General features: G+C 45.7%; 2 protein-coding genes across 4 annotated transcripts in view; one reads left to right on the forward strand and one right to left on the reverse strand.

Moving 5' to 3' along the window:
* Nucleotides 1–494: 494 nt before the first annotated feature.
* On the forward strand, nt 495–7,915 carry aurkaip1 (aurora kinase A interacting protein 1). Of its 3 annotated transcripts, none has more exons than XM_078425128.1 (4): nt 495–568; nt 3,609–3,707; nt 5,861–6,318; nt 7,550–7,914. In XM_078425128.1, the coding sequence occupies exons 2-4, from the start codon at nt 3,647–3,649 to the stop codon at nt 7,664–7,666; spliced, it is 636 nt and encodes a 211-aa protein (XP_078281254.1). In that variant the 5' UTR covers nt 495–568; nt 3,609–3,646; the 3' UTR covers nt 7,667–7,914. The 3 variants fall into 3 exon arrangements, with proteins under 3 accessions (XP_078281254.1, XP_078281255.1, XP_078281256.1); XM_078425129.1 differs by lacking the exon at nt 495–568 and adding an exon at nt 576–780 and having other exon boundaries at nt 7,550–7,915; XM_078425130.1 differs by lacking the exon at nt 495–568 and adding an exon at nt 576–767 and having other exon boundaries at nt 7,550–7,915.
* A 1,078-nt stretch (nt 7,916–8,993) lies between these two features.
* Nucleotides 8,994–17,901, reverse strand: part of acap3a (ArfGAP with coiled-coil, ankyrin repeat and PH domains 3a) — a 178,774-nt gene continuing 169,866 nt past the window's right edge. Inside the window, exon 25 of the mRNA XM_078425204.1 lies at nt 8,994–10,173. Coding sequence (XP_078281330.1) covers nt 10,067–10,173 — 107 coding nt within the window. The 3' untranslated portion in view covers nt 8,994–10,066. The remainder of the gene's footprint in view (nt 10,174–17,901) is intronic.

The following is a 17,901-nucleotide window of genomic DNA, read 5'->3' on the forward strand; positions in this document are numbered from 1 at the left end:
GAAGGCTCAATACCAAGAGGTGATAGAAGGATTGGAGAGAAGATGAAGAAAAGAAAATCACCCCCATTAAACTGCTTAAAGCTCCAATTGAAGATCTGTGACCTATGTGTGGATCGAGTCTTGGGAAGATGCAATTGGGAGAAAAGGTATTGAACTAATTCATCAATTTAAGTGCAATCACGAGAAGTGTCAAATCGACAACTGCAGGCAGAAGAGAGACCCATTGGAGTGGTTGTGGAGCCCATCCTGACCTTTTATTCGCAGGCCCACCTGGTGTTAGTTTATGATTGTATGTGTTATTGCATTTTTATTGATTGTTCTTATTGGTCTTATTGTTGAACTGCGGGTAATTTTTTTATTTCACTACACATTTATGTGTACGTGACAAATAAATGACTATTGAAATGAATCCAGCCTGAGCCAACCCAGACTGGGTTGAAATGAATCCAGACTGCAGCAAACACACAAACAAGCTGCAAGATCTGCCCGGAAAGCGGAACCTTCGTTTAGGGTGCGGAGGGGAAGGGTTTGTGTGCCGTTACCGGATGTAGTAGACACTCTGGATGGGGTAAGTCGGTTGCCTGCGATGCTCTAAAACTTCACACAATCTCTCTGTTTATCGACCACGAACCCCGTCCCGACAACGAGCATGTCGCCAGGACTCGAGGCCCTGGGCTCCAGGGAGGGGTTGAACAGGCAGTCAGGGACTCTATCCCTTGGAGCACAACCAGAGGATGAGGGGTGTAAGACAATAACTGCAGATGCAGGTACAAATCGAAGGTATTTATTTCACAAGATGCTGGAGTAACTCAGCAGGTCAGGCAGCATCTGTGGAGAGAAGGAATGGGCGACGTTTCGGGTCGAGACCCTTCTTCAGACAGGAGGATGAGGGGTGATCTTATAGAGGTGTAAAAATCATGAGGGGAAATAGGCAAGGTGGATACACAGTCTTTTACCCAGAGTTGGGGAATCAAGGACAAGGGGGTGGGGGGACATACGTTTAGGGTGAGTGGGAAAGATTTAATAGGAACCTGAGGGGCAACCTTTTCAGTCAGAGGGTGGTGGGTCTCTGGAACAAACTGCCTGGGGTAGTTGAGGCAGATACCTGTCAAGAGTTCACAGAATGCTGGAGTAACTCAGCAGGTCAGGCACCTGTCAAGAGTTGGTATTTATTCACAAAATGTTGGAGTAACTCAGCAGGTCGGGCAGCATCTCAGGAGAGAAGGAATGGGTGACGTTTCAGGTCGAGACCCTCCGACCCGAAATTATCCTGGATTTACCCCATTTCCTCCACAGATGCTGCCTGACCCACTAAGCGCTTAGTTTTTAACACAAGGTAAACGGCAGGAGGAACATGGTGCCTCTCAAAACTATCGACCAACTTAGGCGTAGTGTAATACAGCATGGAAACATGCCTAGGAGACCCTTCGACCTGAGACATTTCTTCTCTCCTGAGATTCTGCCTGACCTGCTGAGTTACTCCAGCATTTTGTGAATAAATACCTTCGATTTATACCAGCATCTGCAGTTATTTTCTTACACTTCCTGTCAAGAGTTGAGTTTAGTTCATTGTCACATGTGCTGAGGTACAGTGAAAAGTTTTTGTTGCGTGCTAACCAATCAGCAGAATGACAATACATGATTACGATCAGATACATGATAAGGGAATAACGTTAGTGCAAGGTAAAGCTAACAAAGTCTGATCAAAGATTGTCTGAGGCTCTCCCATGAGGTAGACAGTAGTTCAAGACTGCTCTCTAGTTGTGGTGGGATGGTTCAGTTGCCTGATAACAATTGGGAAGTGTTTAACTGTCATACCTACCAAAAACAGATCAATGAAATTCTTACTTACAGCAGCATAGGTCTAATGGGTTCGTAAACACAATAGTCATATATAACACAATATACTAAAGAAAGTACAATGAATTAAAAAATATTAGTGCAAACAAATGCCCAAAATCCCTAGTGCAACCAAGACAGTTCATAGTTTAGTTGGTGTTTGCAGTGTTCAAAAGCCTGATGAAGCCAAAAACAAAATTTAAAAGCCATTTGGATAGACACATGGACAGGAAAGGTTTAATGGGATGTGGGCCAAATGCAGGTAAATGAGACCTGTGTAGAGGGGGGATCTTGCTTGGCATGGAAGAGATGGGCCGAAGGGCATGTTTCCATGCTGTATTACACTACGCCTCTGATGATCAATAGTTTTGAGAGGCACCGTGTTCCTCCTGCAGTTTACCATGTGTTAAAAACTAAGCGCTTAGTGGGTCAGGCAGCATCTGTGGAGGAAATGGGGTAAATCCAGGATAATTCCCTATGAAGGTAATGGACATGATATTTCGGGTCAGGACCCTTTTTCATGCTCTTCAGTCTGATCTGAAATGTTGTCTGTCCATTCCCTATCCCTATCCCTATCCCTCCATGGGTGCTGCCTGACCCTCACATTTTTTTCAGCACTTTGTTTATTGCACAAGATTCCAGCATCTGCATTTTCTTACATCTCCAAGTGATAGGTGGATACGGGGGAGGGGGGGGGGGTGATCAGCAGATGGGTGGAGATAGCATACTACAAAGGCTCGAGGTGAAATAGAGACTAAAGGGTGCCAGATAAACTGGAAGGGAGGAGTGAAATGTACAGTTGGAGGGAGGGAGGGAGGGATTGTGGGTGAAAGGGAACTGGAAGAGGAGTTGTGGTAGGTGCGTGGTTGCTGTGATGAAGGGGAGATCTGAGTGGGAGATGAGCAGATGGAGGAAGGGAATGGATGAGTTCACGGGGTTGGGGTTGAAGAGACAACAGGGTGGTGAGAAGGGAAGGGGCTTCTGTGAACTGCCAATAGACTTTAGGTTCTTGGGAAGGGTGAGAATGTGAACACTTTTTACGTTTGTTTCAAGAGAACATCCTTGAACCTGTCTGTCCACCTATGGATCACTTTCTGTGGCAGAGTTCAGAATAGAGTTATGTTTTGGAAGATTGTGTTGGATGTGTGAATAACATGACTGATGCCAACCGAGTATGATTAGGGCCCGGGATGCTGGCCTGGAGAGGACATTGGAGTTGTGGTTGGTTTATTTTGGCAAAGAATTTTGCAGAAACAAAATTGTCACTAGTATTTAAGAAGCCGGTTGTAGCTCGTCCATGTTCCAGAAGCAAGTAAGAATGGAGGTATCAAAGCTGCCATGTAGGTCAGAGATCTGGGTCTATCTAGAGTCATAAAGTGTGGAAACTGGCCATTCGGTCTAACTTTCCCATGCTGAACAACATGCCCCATCTACAGGTAGACCCAAAATACTGGAGTAACAGCGGGTCAGGCTGCATCTCGGGAGAGAAGGAATGGGAAGGGTTTCGGATCGAGACCCTTCTTCAGACTGATGTCGGGAGGGTGCGGGACAAAGATAGGATGTAGTCGGAGAAAGGAAGATTAGTGGGAGATCTGGGAAGGGGGAGGGGATAGAGAGGAGAAGCAGGCATTACCTGAAGTTAGAGAAGTCAATGTTCATACCACTGGGGTGTAAACTGCCCAAGCGAAATATGAGGTGCTGTTCCTCCAATTTGCGCTGGGTAGTTGGGTTTGAAGTTTTGATGGAATTATATAAATACTTTTTTTTAGGTTGAACTGAAGACTCCCAATCATTTGCTTCTGAATGAATGACCGCAATGATTCTGTCAAGATTATCTTTGCAATTCGTGAAAGCTCACAGGATTCCAGGTAAGCTGAAGTTTCACAATGAGCTATTTCAGAACGCAAAAGAGCCACATTCAGTTACCGAAGGGGTGGATAGAACATGGAATATCTTTGTATGGGCGTGTGGCCAGAATTGCTGTGGTGATGAACTGTTGAGAGAGAGAGAGAGAGAGAGAGAGAGAGAGAGAGAGGGTTGAGTAAAACACAAAGGGACATAAGAGCTGTGAGAGACAGGTTAGAGGTTTTTTAAATATATATATCGAGCAGATCAGGCAGGGAGAGAAAAGCTGAATCAGCGTTATGGATGGATAATCTTTCGCAGAGCTGACCAGTTCTGCTGCAGAGAGAGAGGGATATCTGGACTTGGTCAATTTAACGTCATCCCAATGTCTGCATTGTATCCAGATAGATGTGAAGCTGCTGTTATTCAAGCTTATAATAGGCCTTGATGCAGGAAGTCACTGACGGGTCGGACTGGGATGGGGGAAAAAAGTGGCAGGCACACTTCAACCCGAAACACTGACTGTTTTTCTCTCCACAGATGTTGCCTGACCTGCTGGCTATTTCCAGCATTTTCTTGTTTTATGGCAGATCTCCAGATCTGAAGTTTTTTGATTTTTCCCTTCCTGTAAAATATTAGCCGCGTTTTTCCAAAGGGCATTGTTAATGGTCTTGGTTTAATCAACTAGTAAAATACTTCTCTTTTAAAAATAATATGACTTTATTTCAGCTTATTATAAGTCGCTGAGTACTGCAACTTTCAAAATGGTACTTAGGAAAATGTTTATGTGATCCAATGTTATGCAAATATTTAACTTTGCCAACATAGATGACTAATCTGATCACCAACAAAGTACAGTAACAGCATCATTGGAAAATTCCACTGGTCACGTCTCCCTTGATCTTTAGGTCACTGACAGACCATTTCTTCCCGGGTCCAAAGTGATGTTTATTGCTGCTGTACATTTAAACTAGATAGTTAAAATACTTAAAATTCAGCTGTGTGGAGTATTTGCTGCTTAAAGGGATCTGGCACAGATAATTAATTATTAATAAATTTTCTGATTGCAAGCATGTCAAATAAACTCGCGTTACAAATTATTGCAAGTTATTTACACCACATCGCCAAAGCTGTTCTGTTTAACCAGGCTGCGAATAACCTGATGTCCCCTGAGGAAATCTTTCCAAATAGCCAGCCTCTGCTCTGATCAGTGAATTAATTGCCTCATAGATTCTAGGTCTGCACAGCACGGAAACAGGCCCTTCGGCCCACATTGTCCACGCCGACCAAGATGGCATATTTGACTGCACTTGCGCCATCGTCCTTTCAATCCTTCCTATCCTGAGAAAGAAATAGGTTTTAATTCTTATTGGTTTATGTTTTCTTTTGTATTCCTCTTCCAGTGTTGCCATTTTCCTAACAGAGGACTGAGGTAACATTGGAAGAGACAAGTTGATCTTAGGCAGACACAAAATGCTGGAGTAACTCAGCGGGTCAGGCAGCATCTCGGGAGAGAAGGAATGGGTTCTTCTCTCCTGAGATGCTGCCTGACCTGCTGAGTTACTCCAGCATTTTGTGTCTACCTTCGACTTAAACCAGCATCTGCAGGTTTCTTTTCCTACACAGTTGATCTTGCTGCTGGCTCAGTCAATGCTGGGCACGGCTCAACCTCACAATATTGAGAATTCCTCGATATATCTTTCTTATTTCCTAAAATCATTACTTGTATTGTCATAATTTCTTTGAATGTTAAATGATTGACTGAAAAATACCACGTGGAAAAAGTGCCTTCGGCCCACCGGTTCCACGCTGACCCGTTCATACTAGTTCTATGTTATCCCACTTTCGCAAACACTCCCTACACACACTTGGGACAGAGGTCAATTGACCGACAAACCTGTACGTCTTTACGATGCGGGAGGAAACCGGAGCACCCGGAGGAATCCCACCTGGTCACGGGGCGAACGTGCAAACTCCACAAAGACAGCACCCGAGATGAGGATAGAGCCCCTGTCTCTGGCACATTGAGGCAGCAGCTCTACCAGCTGTGCAACTGTGCTGCCCTAATACCAGGACTTGAAAGGTCTCTTCCAAATCAATTGAATCTTATTGCAAGAGACTCTTTGGGTTGAAATAGTTGTTGGATTTGATGCAGACTTTATTATTATTTTTTCAGCGACACAGTCTCTTTTTGGCTCTGTTCTTCAACGATGTAGTGCATTGTCCAAAAATTGTTGCACATCACCAAGACAAAATAAGGTGAAACCGCAACGTTGGTGTGCGCTAGATCATGAACTGGAGGAGCTGTTGATTCCACGGAAATTGTCCATTAGTCCCTCAGAAAGTTGGCTAACAATTAAATACTGGGCACCCACTCTGAACCCACAGCAAGGACAAGGTATTGGTATAGGCTTGTGGAACCCTTCTCTGCTGTATGAATGCCCTCCCATTGAGGGATCGCAACATTTTGAAGAGGATGGAGCAGCAACGGACTACAGTGTGGACAAAATCGAATGTAGGAATGTACTGAAGATTCGCAGGCGAAAGATGAACAGGCACAAGTACAAGAAGTTGCTGAAGCGGACAAAGTTCCTACGTAGACGGATCAAGGAGATTCGTAGAAAACGGCGGCAGGTGAGAAAGAATAATAGTAGCCTTGTACTGTACAATAGCTGTAGTTTATCCACAAAACCCCAGGGTAGATGGGAATTCAAGAGCATAGCTTGTTAAATGTGTTTAAAAAGCATTTAACAAGTTGTGCTCGAGGTATATTCCCTTCTCCCACATCCTTACCGCGCGATTTTCCCCACCTCTTTTACAGAATGGATGTTGCAGTAAATGGTCCAGCTTTTTCCCCCTACCACAAACAGTCAACAGAAGTGTCTGACATAATATGTCACCTATCCATGTCCTCCAGAGATGCTGCCTGACCTGTTGGGTTACTCCACTCTTTGTTTACAAAATATATATAAACCAGCATCTACAGTTCCTTGTGTTCTTCGTGTGTTAAGGCAGAGTCAGACTTTAGACATTAGAGACACAGCATGAAACAGGCTCTTTGACCCACCGAGTCCACGATAATTAGCAATAACCTCGTACACTAGCACCGTCCTACACACACTAGGGACAATTTACAATCAACAGAAGTCAATTAACCTACAAACCTGCACGTTTTTGGAGTGTGGGAGTAAACCGGAGCACCTGGAGAAACCCCACGTGGTCATAGGGAGAACGTACAAACTCCGTTCAGACAGGAATGAACCCGGGTCTCTGGCTCTGTAAGGCAGCAACTCTAACGCTGTGCCACTGTGTTGCCCTTTTCACGACCTGTTACTTCACTGCATGTTTGTTAAGAGATAGAAACATTTGCAGCACCACTCAACCTGAACTATTTGGCATCTGCAAGAACAGAAAGTGTGGGAGTAACTCAAAGGGACAGGCAGCATCTATGGAGGACAAAGATAGGCGACATTTCAGGTTGGACCTTCTGTGTCTATGGTGTCTGTTAATTATTATTTGTCACAGATTAACAATTGACAGCAAGGGTGGTAGATGATTCTTCACTCTCATTTCTCTGTGTTCCACCTACCTGACGTCAGCTAATTCATTCCAGACCAAGGCTTGAATTTCAAATTCCTGTCTTGAATGTATAGCTCAGTATGACAGTCTTGCATTTACCCAACAATTACAATGTTCACGCTGTGTTTATACGGAGTAAGTTTTTTTTTAAGCAAGTACATTTGTATCATATTCAACATGCTCTGTCAAAGTTTCAATTATGAAGCAAAGTTCTTTTAATTTCCAGGCATAATTAAAGAGGAAATTTGCCTCTGATGAAATTGATCTATTTTGTACCTTGTTCCAGCTAAGGTTTGAGAGAGATTTGAAGCGAATCTGGAAAAAGGCAGGTCTGAAGAAAGCTCCGGAAGGCTGGCAGGCCCCGAAGATATTTGTGAAACGATACCAGGGCAAGTCTGAGTGATCCAGGGAACAAAGTAACTGCATTCTCTGATGTGTGGAGTGTAATACCTTGTCCAGAATTAAAATCTAATTATCCCTGACACGTGTTTTAATATAAGATCCAATACATCTCGCTATTAATTTTTTGACATTGAATTGAGTTAACTCTCACACATACGCGCGCACACACACACACACACGCACACACACACACACACACAAACACACACACACACACACACACACACACTCACACACACGCACACACGCGCACACACACACACACTCCCCCTCCCTCTCGCATGGGAAAATAATGAAATAACAATTAGCATTTTAAACACATTGGTTTTATTATTAAAGAATATTTGTATGTTTAGATTCTCCATAATTGTTGCAATAGTTTTATATGGATTGCTTTTCTTCCACAGAGTAACATGGGATTGTACAGGAAGGGGGTAGGCCATTGGACCCAATAGCTTTATGTTGATGCTTATACTCCACATGAGTTTATTAAAAATACACGAGTGATATATTACTTCTTACTCCCTAAACTACATGTACATTATATTACAAAAGTTGATTTATAAATGGCAAACTCTGCAGACTATACCTGTATAGTCTGGACATTCATCCTTTTTTAATTATACAATGCAAATGCACAAAGTACACGGTCTCATGCTTCAAAAATGATCAGTACCGGTCTCTTAAAAATTAGTTTGTAATAAATAATGTTTAGGAAACTAAATGATCCTTCCAACAGAAAGTGCTGAGCAATTGTTAAAATACTTCTGCCTCCATTCCTTCTTTACTAATTTCTCATCCTTCCCCTCCAGAGAGCAGTGACGCATTGAAATCGAGTTCATCGCCAATCCAAATCTAACTCTGAATTCATGAATGTACGTTTGTGATTGAGATCGGAGAGAAATCTGATGCCTTTCTCGCCTTTCAGGTGATCAGGAAGGGGAAGCTCCGAACAAATAGTCTCCCCATCTAATTCAGAGGTGCTGTAACTAATAGTTTACGCCATACCCTGCACATACTAGGCCAACAAACACAAGTTGGGGAACAAGGCTAGGCTTGCTGTGGGCTGAGTTCAGTGGAGTCATAAGAAATTTGGTGTCTGTATTGAATTGGGATCTACCTAATAAACCTGTGCTGCAGATGCTGGTTTAAATGCGAAGGTAGACACAAGATGCTGGAGTAACTCAGCGGGACAGGCAGCATCTCTGGAGAGAAGGAATGGGTGATTTTTCGGGTCGAGACCCTTCTTCAGTCTGAAGAACAAAGAACAGTCTGAAGAAGGGTCTCGACCTGAAAAGTCACCCATTCCATCTCTCCAGAGATGCTGCCTGTCCCGCTGATTTACTCCAGCATCTTGTGTCTACCTTTTCCACTTAATAAACTTGGTCCTTTGGTTTGGGAGACTGTGTTTTAGGGTATATATATATTATCATTGGCAAGTATGTTGACGTCATCTGTCCAAACTAATTGGAATGGGTAGTGGTTGTTAAAAATGTAGACAACTTCGAAGGGATTGTCTGGCATAATGAAAGATAGAGTGTCTATATTATAAAACATCTTTATTCCCTCAATTTCATAGACCTACACTAACTACTCTTAATTGATATTGGTGAAAGTTCACATTTCTGCAGATGGTGGAGTACTGTACTGGGTTTTTATGTTGTTTATGTTAGATTAAGGAATCGCTGTAAAGTGCGAGCTTTAGACCATGCTGGGATCTCATTCAGTAGATGCCAGCCTCTCATTTATTTTACCTCACACCAATTGTCATGCCTCAGACTCCAGACAGTGATGCCTCTCAGACATACCGTCCTGACTCTATATGACTTTGTGACCACCGTCATTGAATCTCAAGCTACCAGTCATATCTACAGCCTGCGTAGAAAGGAACTGCAGATGCTGGTTTACACCGAAGATGGACGCAAAGTGCTGGAGTAACTCAGCGGGTCTCACAGCATCTTTGGAGATCGTGGACAAGTACGAGGTGTAGTTCAGATAACTGTGGGAGTCGGTGAGTTTATAGTACATGTCATCTCCCCTGTGATGGTGACAAAAGAGATCGAGAAAGGGGAGAGAGGTGTCCAAGATAGTCCAGGTGAATCTGGAGGGCAGGGTGGAAGTCAGTGGTAAATGGGAATTAACTGGAGCTCCAGCACAAATTGACTGGTGTTTTCACTGAGACAAGAATGGTGGTGGCTCATTTAAAACAAATATTTCAATTTTCTACTTGGAAACTACAACTCAATCTGCATCCGACGAAGAATATCGGAATTGTCAAGTATAGCTGGTGTCGTTCGGAGACAGGAATTTGACAGGACTTTGGACATTGCCAACCCTTCCTGATGGTTGCTTGGTGGATGGCCTGTGTCTCCTGGATACGTGGATGTGGCCTCTTCATATGTTACCTGCAGGAAGGGCGGACTTGGAAACTTCGCCTGTTGAGCTTCTCGGGATTGTTGGACGCCATGTGGGAAAATTCCCTAAAAATGTCATGATAAGTTTCATCACCTGCAAGATAAAATGCATTCAGAGTGAGAGGCGGTAAGATGCTCAGAGGAAATAGAGTCGGACAGCGTGGAAAAAGGCCTTGCGGCCCAACTTGCCCACACCGGCCAACATGTCCCAGCTACAATAGCCATCACTGTATGACTGTACTATTTAAAATACATTATAAAAGACTATTAAGATAATGGAATGGATTCAAGATGATACCAGAAATGCAGAAAGAGAGATAAAAAGGAAAATGCTCTGCAGCATTCGTGGGGTTTTTGGCCTGAAACATTTCGCTTCTCTTTCCACAGATGGTGCCTGATTTCTTGGGTTTTCTCAGTAATTTCTGTTTTGCAACAGGATTCTGGCATCTGCCATTGTTTTTATTTTGTTTGTTTTATTTTTCAATTGTCAAGGAAAAGGAAATTGACTGCAACACTTAGCTTTAATACGGAACAGATGACAACAGGGATGAAGCCCTGGCTACCCTGCATGAATCGGTTTACCCTAGCCGCTGCTTTCAGAGCTCTCTTGCTATGACTGCTGATAACTCCCATTGAAATGCCGCCGTCAGTCCACGGCCTTGTCTCAACAACAAGAGGAGTTGAGTATATGAGCAAAGAGGTCCTTCTGCAGCTGTACAGGGCCCTAGTGAGACCACACCTGGAGTACTGTGTGCAGTTTTGGTCTCCAAATTTGAGGAAGGATATTCTTGCTATTGAGGGCGAGCAGCGTAGGTTTACTAGGTTAATTCCCGGAATGGCGGGACTGTCATATGTTGAAAGACTGGAGCGACTCGGCTTATATACACTGGAATTTAGAAGGATGAGAGGGGATCTTATCGAAACGTATAAGATTATTAAGGGGCTGGACACGTTAGAGGCAGGAAACATGTTCCCAATGTTGGGGGAGTCCAGAACCAGGGGCCACAGTTTAAGAATAAGGGGTAGGCCATTTAGAACTGAGATGAGGAAAAACTTTTTCAGTCAGAGAGTTGTAAATCGGTGGAATTCTCTGCCTCAGAAGGCAGTGGAGGCCTATTCTCTGAATGCATTCAAGAGATAGCTAGATAGAGCTCTTAAGGATAGCGGAGCCAGGGGGTGTGGGGAGAAGGCAGGAACGGGGTACTGATTGAGAATGGTCAGCCATGATCACATTGAATGGCGGTGCTGGTTGGAAGGGCCGAATCGCCTCCTCCTGCTCCTATTGTCTAACTTGTCGCGCTGTGCTGATACAGCACAAGGGGGCAGCATCGACTCGTCATCATCTACTGCTTATCACACGCAGTAGCTTTCTGCATTGGTGCTAAGCTGCACTATTTAAGATGTGTACGGAGGCAGGCAAGGCAGGCAGTAGAACAAAAGGCACTGCTCAATCTCGACCATACAAAATTTGCTCGAAAAGAAGAGAAAGTAACTTTTACTTTCCCGCTCCATTTACACACTCAAACATGTGTTGTTTTTTTAACCAGGGGGCTCAAGAAACTTTCGATGCTGGTTTACAAAACAAAAAGACACAAAGTGCTGGAGTAACTCAGCGGGTCAGACAGCATCTCTGGAGAACATGGATAGGTGACGTTCCTTATTTTTAAAATCCAATTGTTTCTCAAATTACCCCCTCCCTCCCTCGGAGTATGAAGAGAAACGTCACCTATTTTTTTGTTTCTCTCCAGAGATGCTGCCTGACGCGCTGAGATACTCCAGCATTTTGTGTTTATCTTCGATATAAACCAGCATCTGCAGTTCCCCGCTACACTGACAGGCACGAATGGCAAGAGATCTCCACGGCAGCCGACAGAGTGCATGGGGACTGGGGCAGGCTCTCCATTACTTCAAGTATTTCCCCATTCTCTTCCCCCCATCCAAAAAAACCCAACCAGTCAGTGTCTAAAAACAAACTGCTGGAAAAACTCAGCATCTGACTCAGACAGTCTGAAGAAGGCCCCGACCCTAAACGTCGCATATCCATGTTCTCCAGGGATGCTGCCCAACCCGCTTAGTTTCACCTTATGGCGTGATCAAGATTCCAGCATCTGCAGTTCCTAATATCTCATTTCAGTGTCTTCAATCTACGGTGCAGCTTTTCCAAAGAGGACGGTCGATCTGGTGAAGTGGAAGAGCGCGGGTGGGCGAGGTGTTTTAATTTTGAATTACATTCTTTGTGAGACCGGGCAACATATGGTAGGTGATATATAGGAAAAAAAGAAAGGTTAATAATGTGTGAGGTGTGACTCTTGTGCAAAGCTGACACAATCAGAAGAGATTTTATTGAACTTGCAAAGATTGGACAGGGTTCGCTGTTTGAGAATCAAGAGTCAGGGGTTTGTAGGAAAGATATATAAGAAAATAACTGCAGAAATAACTGGTACAAATCAAAGGTATTTATTCACAAAGTGCTGGAGTAACTCAGCAGGTCAGGCAGCATCTCGAGAGAGAAGCAATGGGTGACGTTTGGGGTCGAGACCCTTCTTCAGACTGATGTTTCAGAACTGCAGATGCTGGTTTAAATCGAAGATGGGCACAAAATGCTGGAGTAACTCAGCGGGTTGTGCGTTTAATGGTCATATGTACCGACAACGGATCAATGAGATTGGCTCACGTTGTCGACCTCCCCGTGGTGACCCTCAGTCAGGCGAACGACAACCAACAGAGACATCAGAAGCAGAAGCAGCTTCATAACTTCTGTTGCCTCAAACGCAAGAATACTTGCTGCAGCTTTACCTTAACGCGTTCCCCTCCCTCATTACTTCATAGAATCTGGGTCTGTGGAAATCCCCGCCCGACCACCTCTATCCCTACAAAACTCACCATTTCTTTATCTAACCATCTCCCCCATTTTTGTCACCCTCGCCACTGATCCCCAGGAATCTCCCCCAAAGCCCAGCCGTGCTTTCCCCAAAGCCCAACATCCAACCAGAAACCCCCGCTTCCTTTTTCTTTAAAAGTTTCTTATGAAGTTTTATTTTTTTAAAGTTGCTTTTCCTCTTGGGGATTTCCAGACTGGTCCCGAATTCCAGGGGCTTTCAGAAAGCCGGTCAATAGACAATAGGTACAGGAGGAGGCCATTCGGCCCTTCGAGCCAGCACCGCCATTCAATGTGATCATGGCTGATCATTCTCAATCAGTACCCCGTTCCTGCCTTCTCCCCATACCCCCTGACTCCACTATCCTTAAGAGCTCTATCTAGCTCTCTCTTGAATGCATTCAGAGAATTGGCCTCCACTGCCTTCTGAGGTAGAGAATTCCACAGATTCACAACTCTCTGACTGAAAAAGTTTATCCTCATCTCAGTTCTAAATGGCCTACCCCTTATACTTAAACCGTGGCCCCTTGTTCTGGACTTCCCCAGGAGGCGATGGACCCAATGGCCTTGGCTGAGGTTTGCTGACTCAACCACCCGCACCACCTCGCCGGGATGGAGTCAGCGCTCAGTCTCAGCTCTGGGGCCTGAAGCCGCGGCCCAACAGTTGGCCATCCCACCCCCCAATGGCCACCGGGCTCTGCTGGCTCCCAACCACCATTGTCCTTCGAACTGCACTGGTCAATTCCATTGGTTTCTGATCCCAATGGTCGTTGATCCCCATTGGTTCCCAGCTGTCATGGGTCATCGAGGTCCATAAGTTCCCAACAACCATTGGTCACCAAGCTTGATTGGTTCCCAACAGCCATTGGTCACCAAGCTTGATTGGTTCCCAACAGCCATTGGTCATCAAGGTTCCCAACAGCCATTGGTCATCAAGGTTCCCAACAGCCATTGGTCATCAAGGTTCCCAACAGCCATTGGTCACCAAGCCTGATTGGTTCCCAACTGCCATTGGTCGTCCATCCCCATTGGTTCTCGTCTACCCCATTGGTGGTCGAGCTCCATGCATTGTCCACGACCATTGGCTGAGCTTCCTTGCCCCCCCGGCTGCCATTGACCGTGGAGCTCCAGTGGTGTCCCTCCAGTGTCCCAGTGGCCGTGGATCTGCTCTGGCGCCGGGGCCCGGACACTGGCGTCAAGCGGGCAACTCGAAACCCAGGACACGGGGGGGGGGGGGGGTTGTGGATGGAGGTTGTTGGGGTTGGGGTTGGGGGGGTGGTGGGTATGGATGGAGGTTGTTGGGGGGTGGGGGGGGTGGATGGAGGTTGTTGGGGGGGGGTGGATGGAGGTGGAGGCAGGTTCCATGAGAGAGATGGCTGGAGGTGAGGACACTCCCTCTGCCCGGGGTCCGGGCCACCGGCGGCTCTGCCTCTTCCATCGCCCAGACCAGGTGGCAGTCAACCACACTGAAGAACCAACAGACCGGTCACAGCGAGGACGGCGGTTCCTGTCCGGAGAGGCACCGTCCAACCAAGTCACATCTGAAGGTAACTGATGCTGATAGCTGGGCTTTTTTTTATGCCACGTGTTTATTGACACTGTTTGCATTGAGATGGCGCCGGAGTTTGGCAACTCTCAACGTGCTGGTCCCAGTGGAGAATCGAATATCATCCGAGACAATCGCCCCACTGTTTCACATTCCTCTTGTCCACATGTAAATCCACCACTGTTTACCCTTCCCTTCGCTCTACTCGTTGTACCTGTATTAACCATGATAAGTATTTACCGATTTTCTTGGGTAGCATGTAAACAAAAAACTTGTCACAGCACCTCACTTCACGTGACAGCAATAACCCTGAAACCTAATGTTACCATTTCATTGACGTCAAATCCTCGAGTTCCAAAGTGCTGAGATCAGAACTCTACCTTCTGGTTATTAGTTCAACTATAGCCCAATAGGTTCAACGTTTAAAACTCCCATATATTGTTTATACTAAGTGTTTTACCTTTTGAACTCTGTTCAACTAGCCTCCCCAACCCTCCTCAGATGGTAGGTACCACCTCTTGCTATTTCTGAATCTCCCAATAGATATTTGCCTGAAAGTTTCTTAAAATATATATGTGCAGGTGCAGGGCTAGGAGTGGTTTAGAGGAGAGTGGGCAAATGGGATGAGGTGCCTCGGTTGGCATGGACTGATTCGGCCAAAGGTCCTGTTTGCGTGCTATGTGACTGTGATTTTTATAATGGACTAGTTTGGCCCCTTCTCTAAGGAGCTTGTGGATGAAGCAGGGCCTTCCTGCCCCAGGACATAGTGGTGCAGCGGGTAGAGCTGCTGCCTTTGCGGTGCCAGAGACCTGGGATTGATCCTGACATCGGGTGCTGTCTCGGTGGAGTTTGCATGTTCTCCCTGTGACCGCGTGGGTTTCCTCTGGGTGCTCCGGTTTTCCCCCACGCCTCGAAGATGTGCGGTTTGCAGATGAATGGGCCTCTGTAAAATGCCACTAGTGTGTATGCCCTGGATGAGAAAGTGGGATAATATAGAATCCGTGTGTTTGGCTGATCATCGGTTGGCGTGGACCCAATGGGCCGAAGGACCTGTTTTCATTTGTATCGCTGAACTAAACTAAAAATGGGTTCTGATACAAATCTGCACGGGATTTTGCTCGAAGGGCCAAATGGCCTCCTGCACCTATTTTCTATGTTTCCTTTGTTAATATATATGTAGTCATTGAGTAAGGAAGCAGGCCCTTGGCCCAACATGGGCCATGCTACCAAGATGTCTCACTGAGCTAATCCCGCTTGCCTGTGCCTGGCCCATATACCTCCATACCTTTCCCATCCATGTACCTGTACGTGTCTTTTTACTTGTGTCGCTGTCACAGCTTCCTTTGACATCCCGTTCAATGTACAGGTCACCCTCTGTGATGGACTTGACCGAGGTCCCATTCAAATCATTCCCCTCTCATCTTCAACCCATGCTCTCTAATTTAGGATTCCCCAACTTTGTCTGTTCATCTTATCTATGCCCTTAATGATGTTATAAACCACCAAGGTCTCCCCCTAACACTCATTTGTTTTTAAAATAGCATAGAAATTATGGTTGCAGCAGTTTTGTGCACTTTAAATAGTCTGAAGCAGTTTACAAAGCTAATGCTGCAAGTTCCAACATGTTAAGAAAAGAGGCACACCACAGTGAATAGTCTTCCCTGACGCCTGGCCCAGTGAGAGACATGGATGTTGTGCAGGCAGAACCTGCCGCAGTCTGTCCCAACACCTGGGTCTCCAGACCAAAGCTTGTCTCTGCTCAAAGAGACTGTTCAACATCTATTGACGTGCTGCTGGCTCAAAGACCACACTTTGAATATTTTACCCTTCTGTGGGGTTTTGCAAAGCCGGCCAGTTAGGCAGCAAATAATAATGGAGAAAGATAAAGGCTGGACAATTCCCTCCCTGCATGTGGCCTGGACAGGCGAGGAATGCTGGGAGGACAGTTGCTCGTTGAAGGGGAGTGAACGGTCATCCAAAAGGTCATGTTTTGGCCGGGCACGAAAATATGTTTTTGTGGAAAGGTCCACCATTTGTAGCGAAACGTAAAGTGTCGGGGGAACTCAATGGGTCAGGTAGCATCCGTGGAGGGAATGATCAGGTGACGTTTCAGGTCGGGACCCTTCTTCATCAAAATGATCCCAGGAGGGATACATACATCATTGTGAACTGTGGAGCTGGTTAACAGACTTTCAGTGGAGGAAGTGGGGTGAGGGAGGAGGGGGGGTGAGGGAGGAGGGGGGGTGAGGGAGGAGGGGGGGTGAGGGAGGAGGGGGGGTGAGGGAGGAGGGGGGGTGAGGGAGGAGGGGGGAAACAAGGGGGAGAGGGAGAGTAGAAGTTACCTAAAATTAGCGAACTCAACGTTGATACCGCTGGGTTGTAAGCTTACCCACGCGAAATATGAGGTGCTGTTCCTCCAGTTTGCGTGTGGCCACACTCTGCCAAATAATGGAGGCTCAGGACAGAAAGGTCAGTATGGGAATGGGCGGGGGAGTTAAAATGGTTATTGACCGGGTGATCCAGTAGTGGTGTTGTAGTAACACCAGATGATTTTCTGATATTTTTTTTGTGTGAGGAATAGATTTGTTACAGCTGCTCGGCAGATTTCCCTGCTCATTATCAAGGGAACCTTCCACCCAGATACAAGCTTTCATCTTGCATCCAAATAGACCCGAACTACACAATGCAGCATTGTGACAAAAACCAAAATCACTTGACTGGCTCTGGTTATTGTCTGTAGTTCTGGTCGCCTCTTTACAAGAAGGATGTGGAGGCTTTGGAGAGGGTGCAGAAGAGGTTTACCAGAATGCTGCCTGGATTCGAGGATACCCGCTACAAGGAGAGGTTGGACAAACATGGATTGTTTTTGCTGAAAGTGTCGGAGGACGAGGGGAGACTCGATGGAAGTATGTAATGTTAGGAGAGCCATTAATAGATGGTCAGAAGCATTTTCTCAGGGTGAAAATGTCAAACATGAGAGGGCAAGGCTTTAAAGTAGGGAGAGGCAAAGTTTAAAGGGGATGTGCAGGGCAATTTTATTTTCCAAACAGAGCCTGAAATGTGCTGCATGAAATGGTAGTGCAGGGGTGGATACGAAAGGTGCATTGAAGGGATATGGATTCATGTGCAGGCAGAGGAGATTATGTAATTTGGCATCTGTTCAGCACGGACATTGTGGGCCGAAGGGCCTGTTCTAAAATGGCAGACCTGGGCTCTCGATCATGCGAGGAGATTGAGCCGTGGCTGACATGCACAAGGGTTGCGAGGGGTCGGAGAGGCGGTGAACAGTGTATAACACGGGGCAACGTAAAACTAAAGTGATGAAATTCTTCACATCGAAATTACTCCCGCGAACTTCAACACTGATGCATTGTTGCCTAAAGAGGATATCAGTAAAC

Source organism: Rhinoraja longicauda, chromosome 30, assembly GCF_053455715.1.
Source record: "Rhinoraja longicauda isolate Sanriku21f chromosome 30, sRhiLon1.1, whole genome shotgun sequence".
NCBI classification, from domain to species: Eukaryota; Metazoa; Chordata; class Chondrichthyes; order Rajiformes; family Arhynchobatidae; genus Rhinoraja; species Rhinoraja longicauda.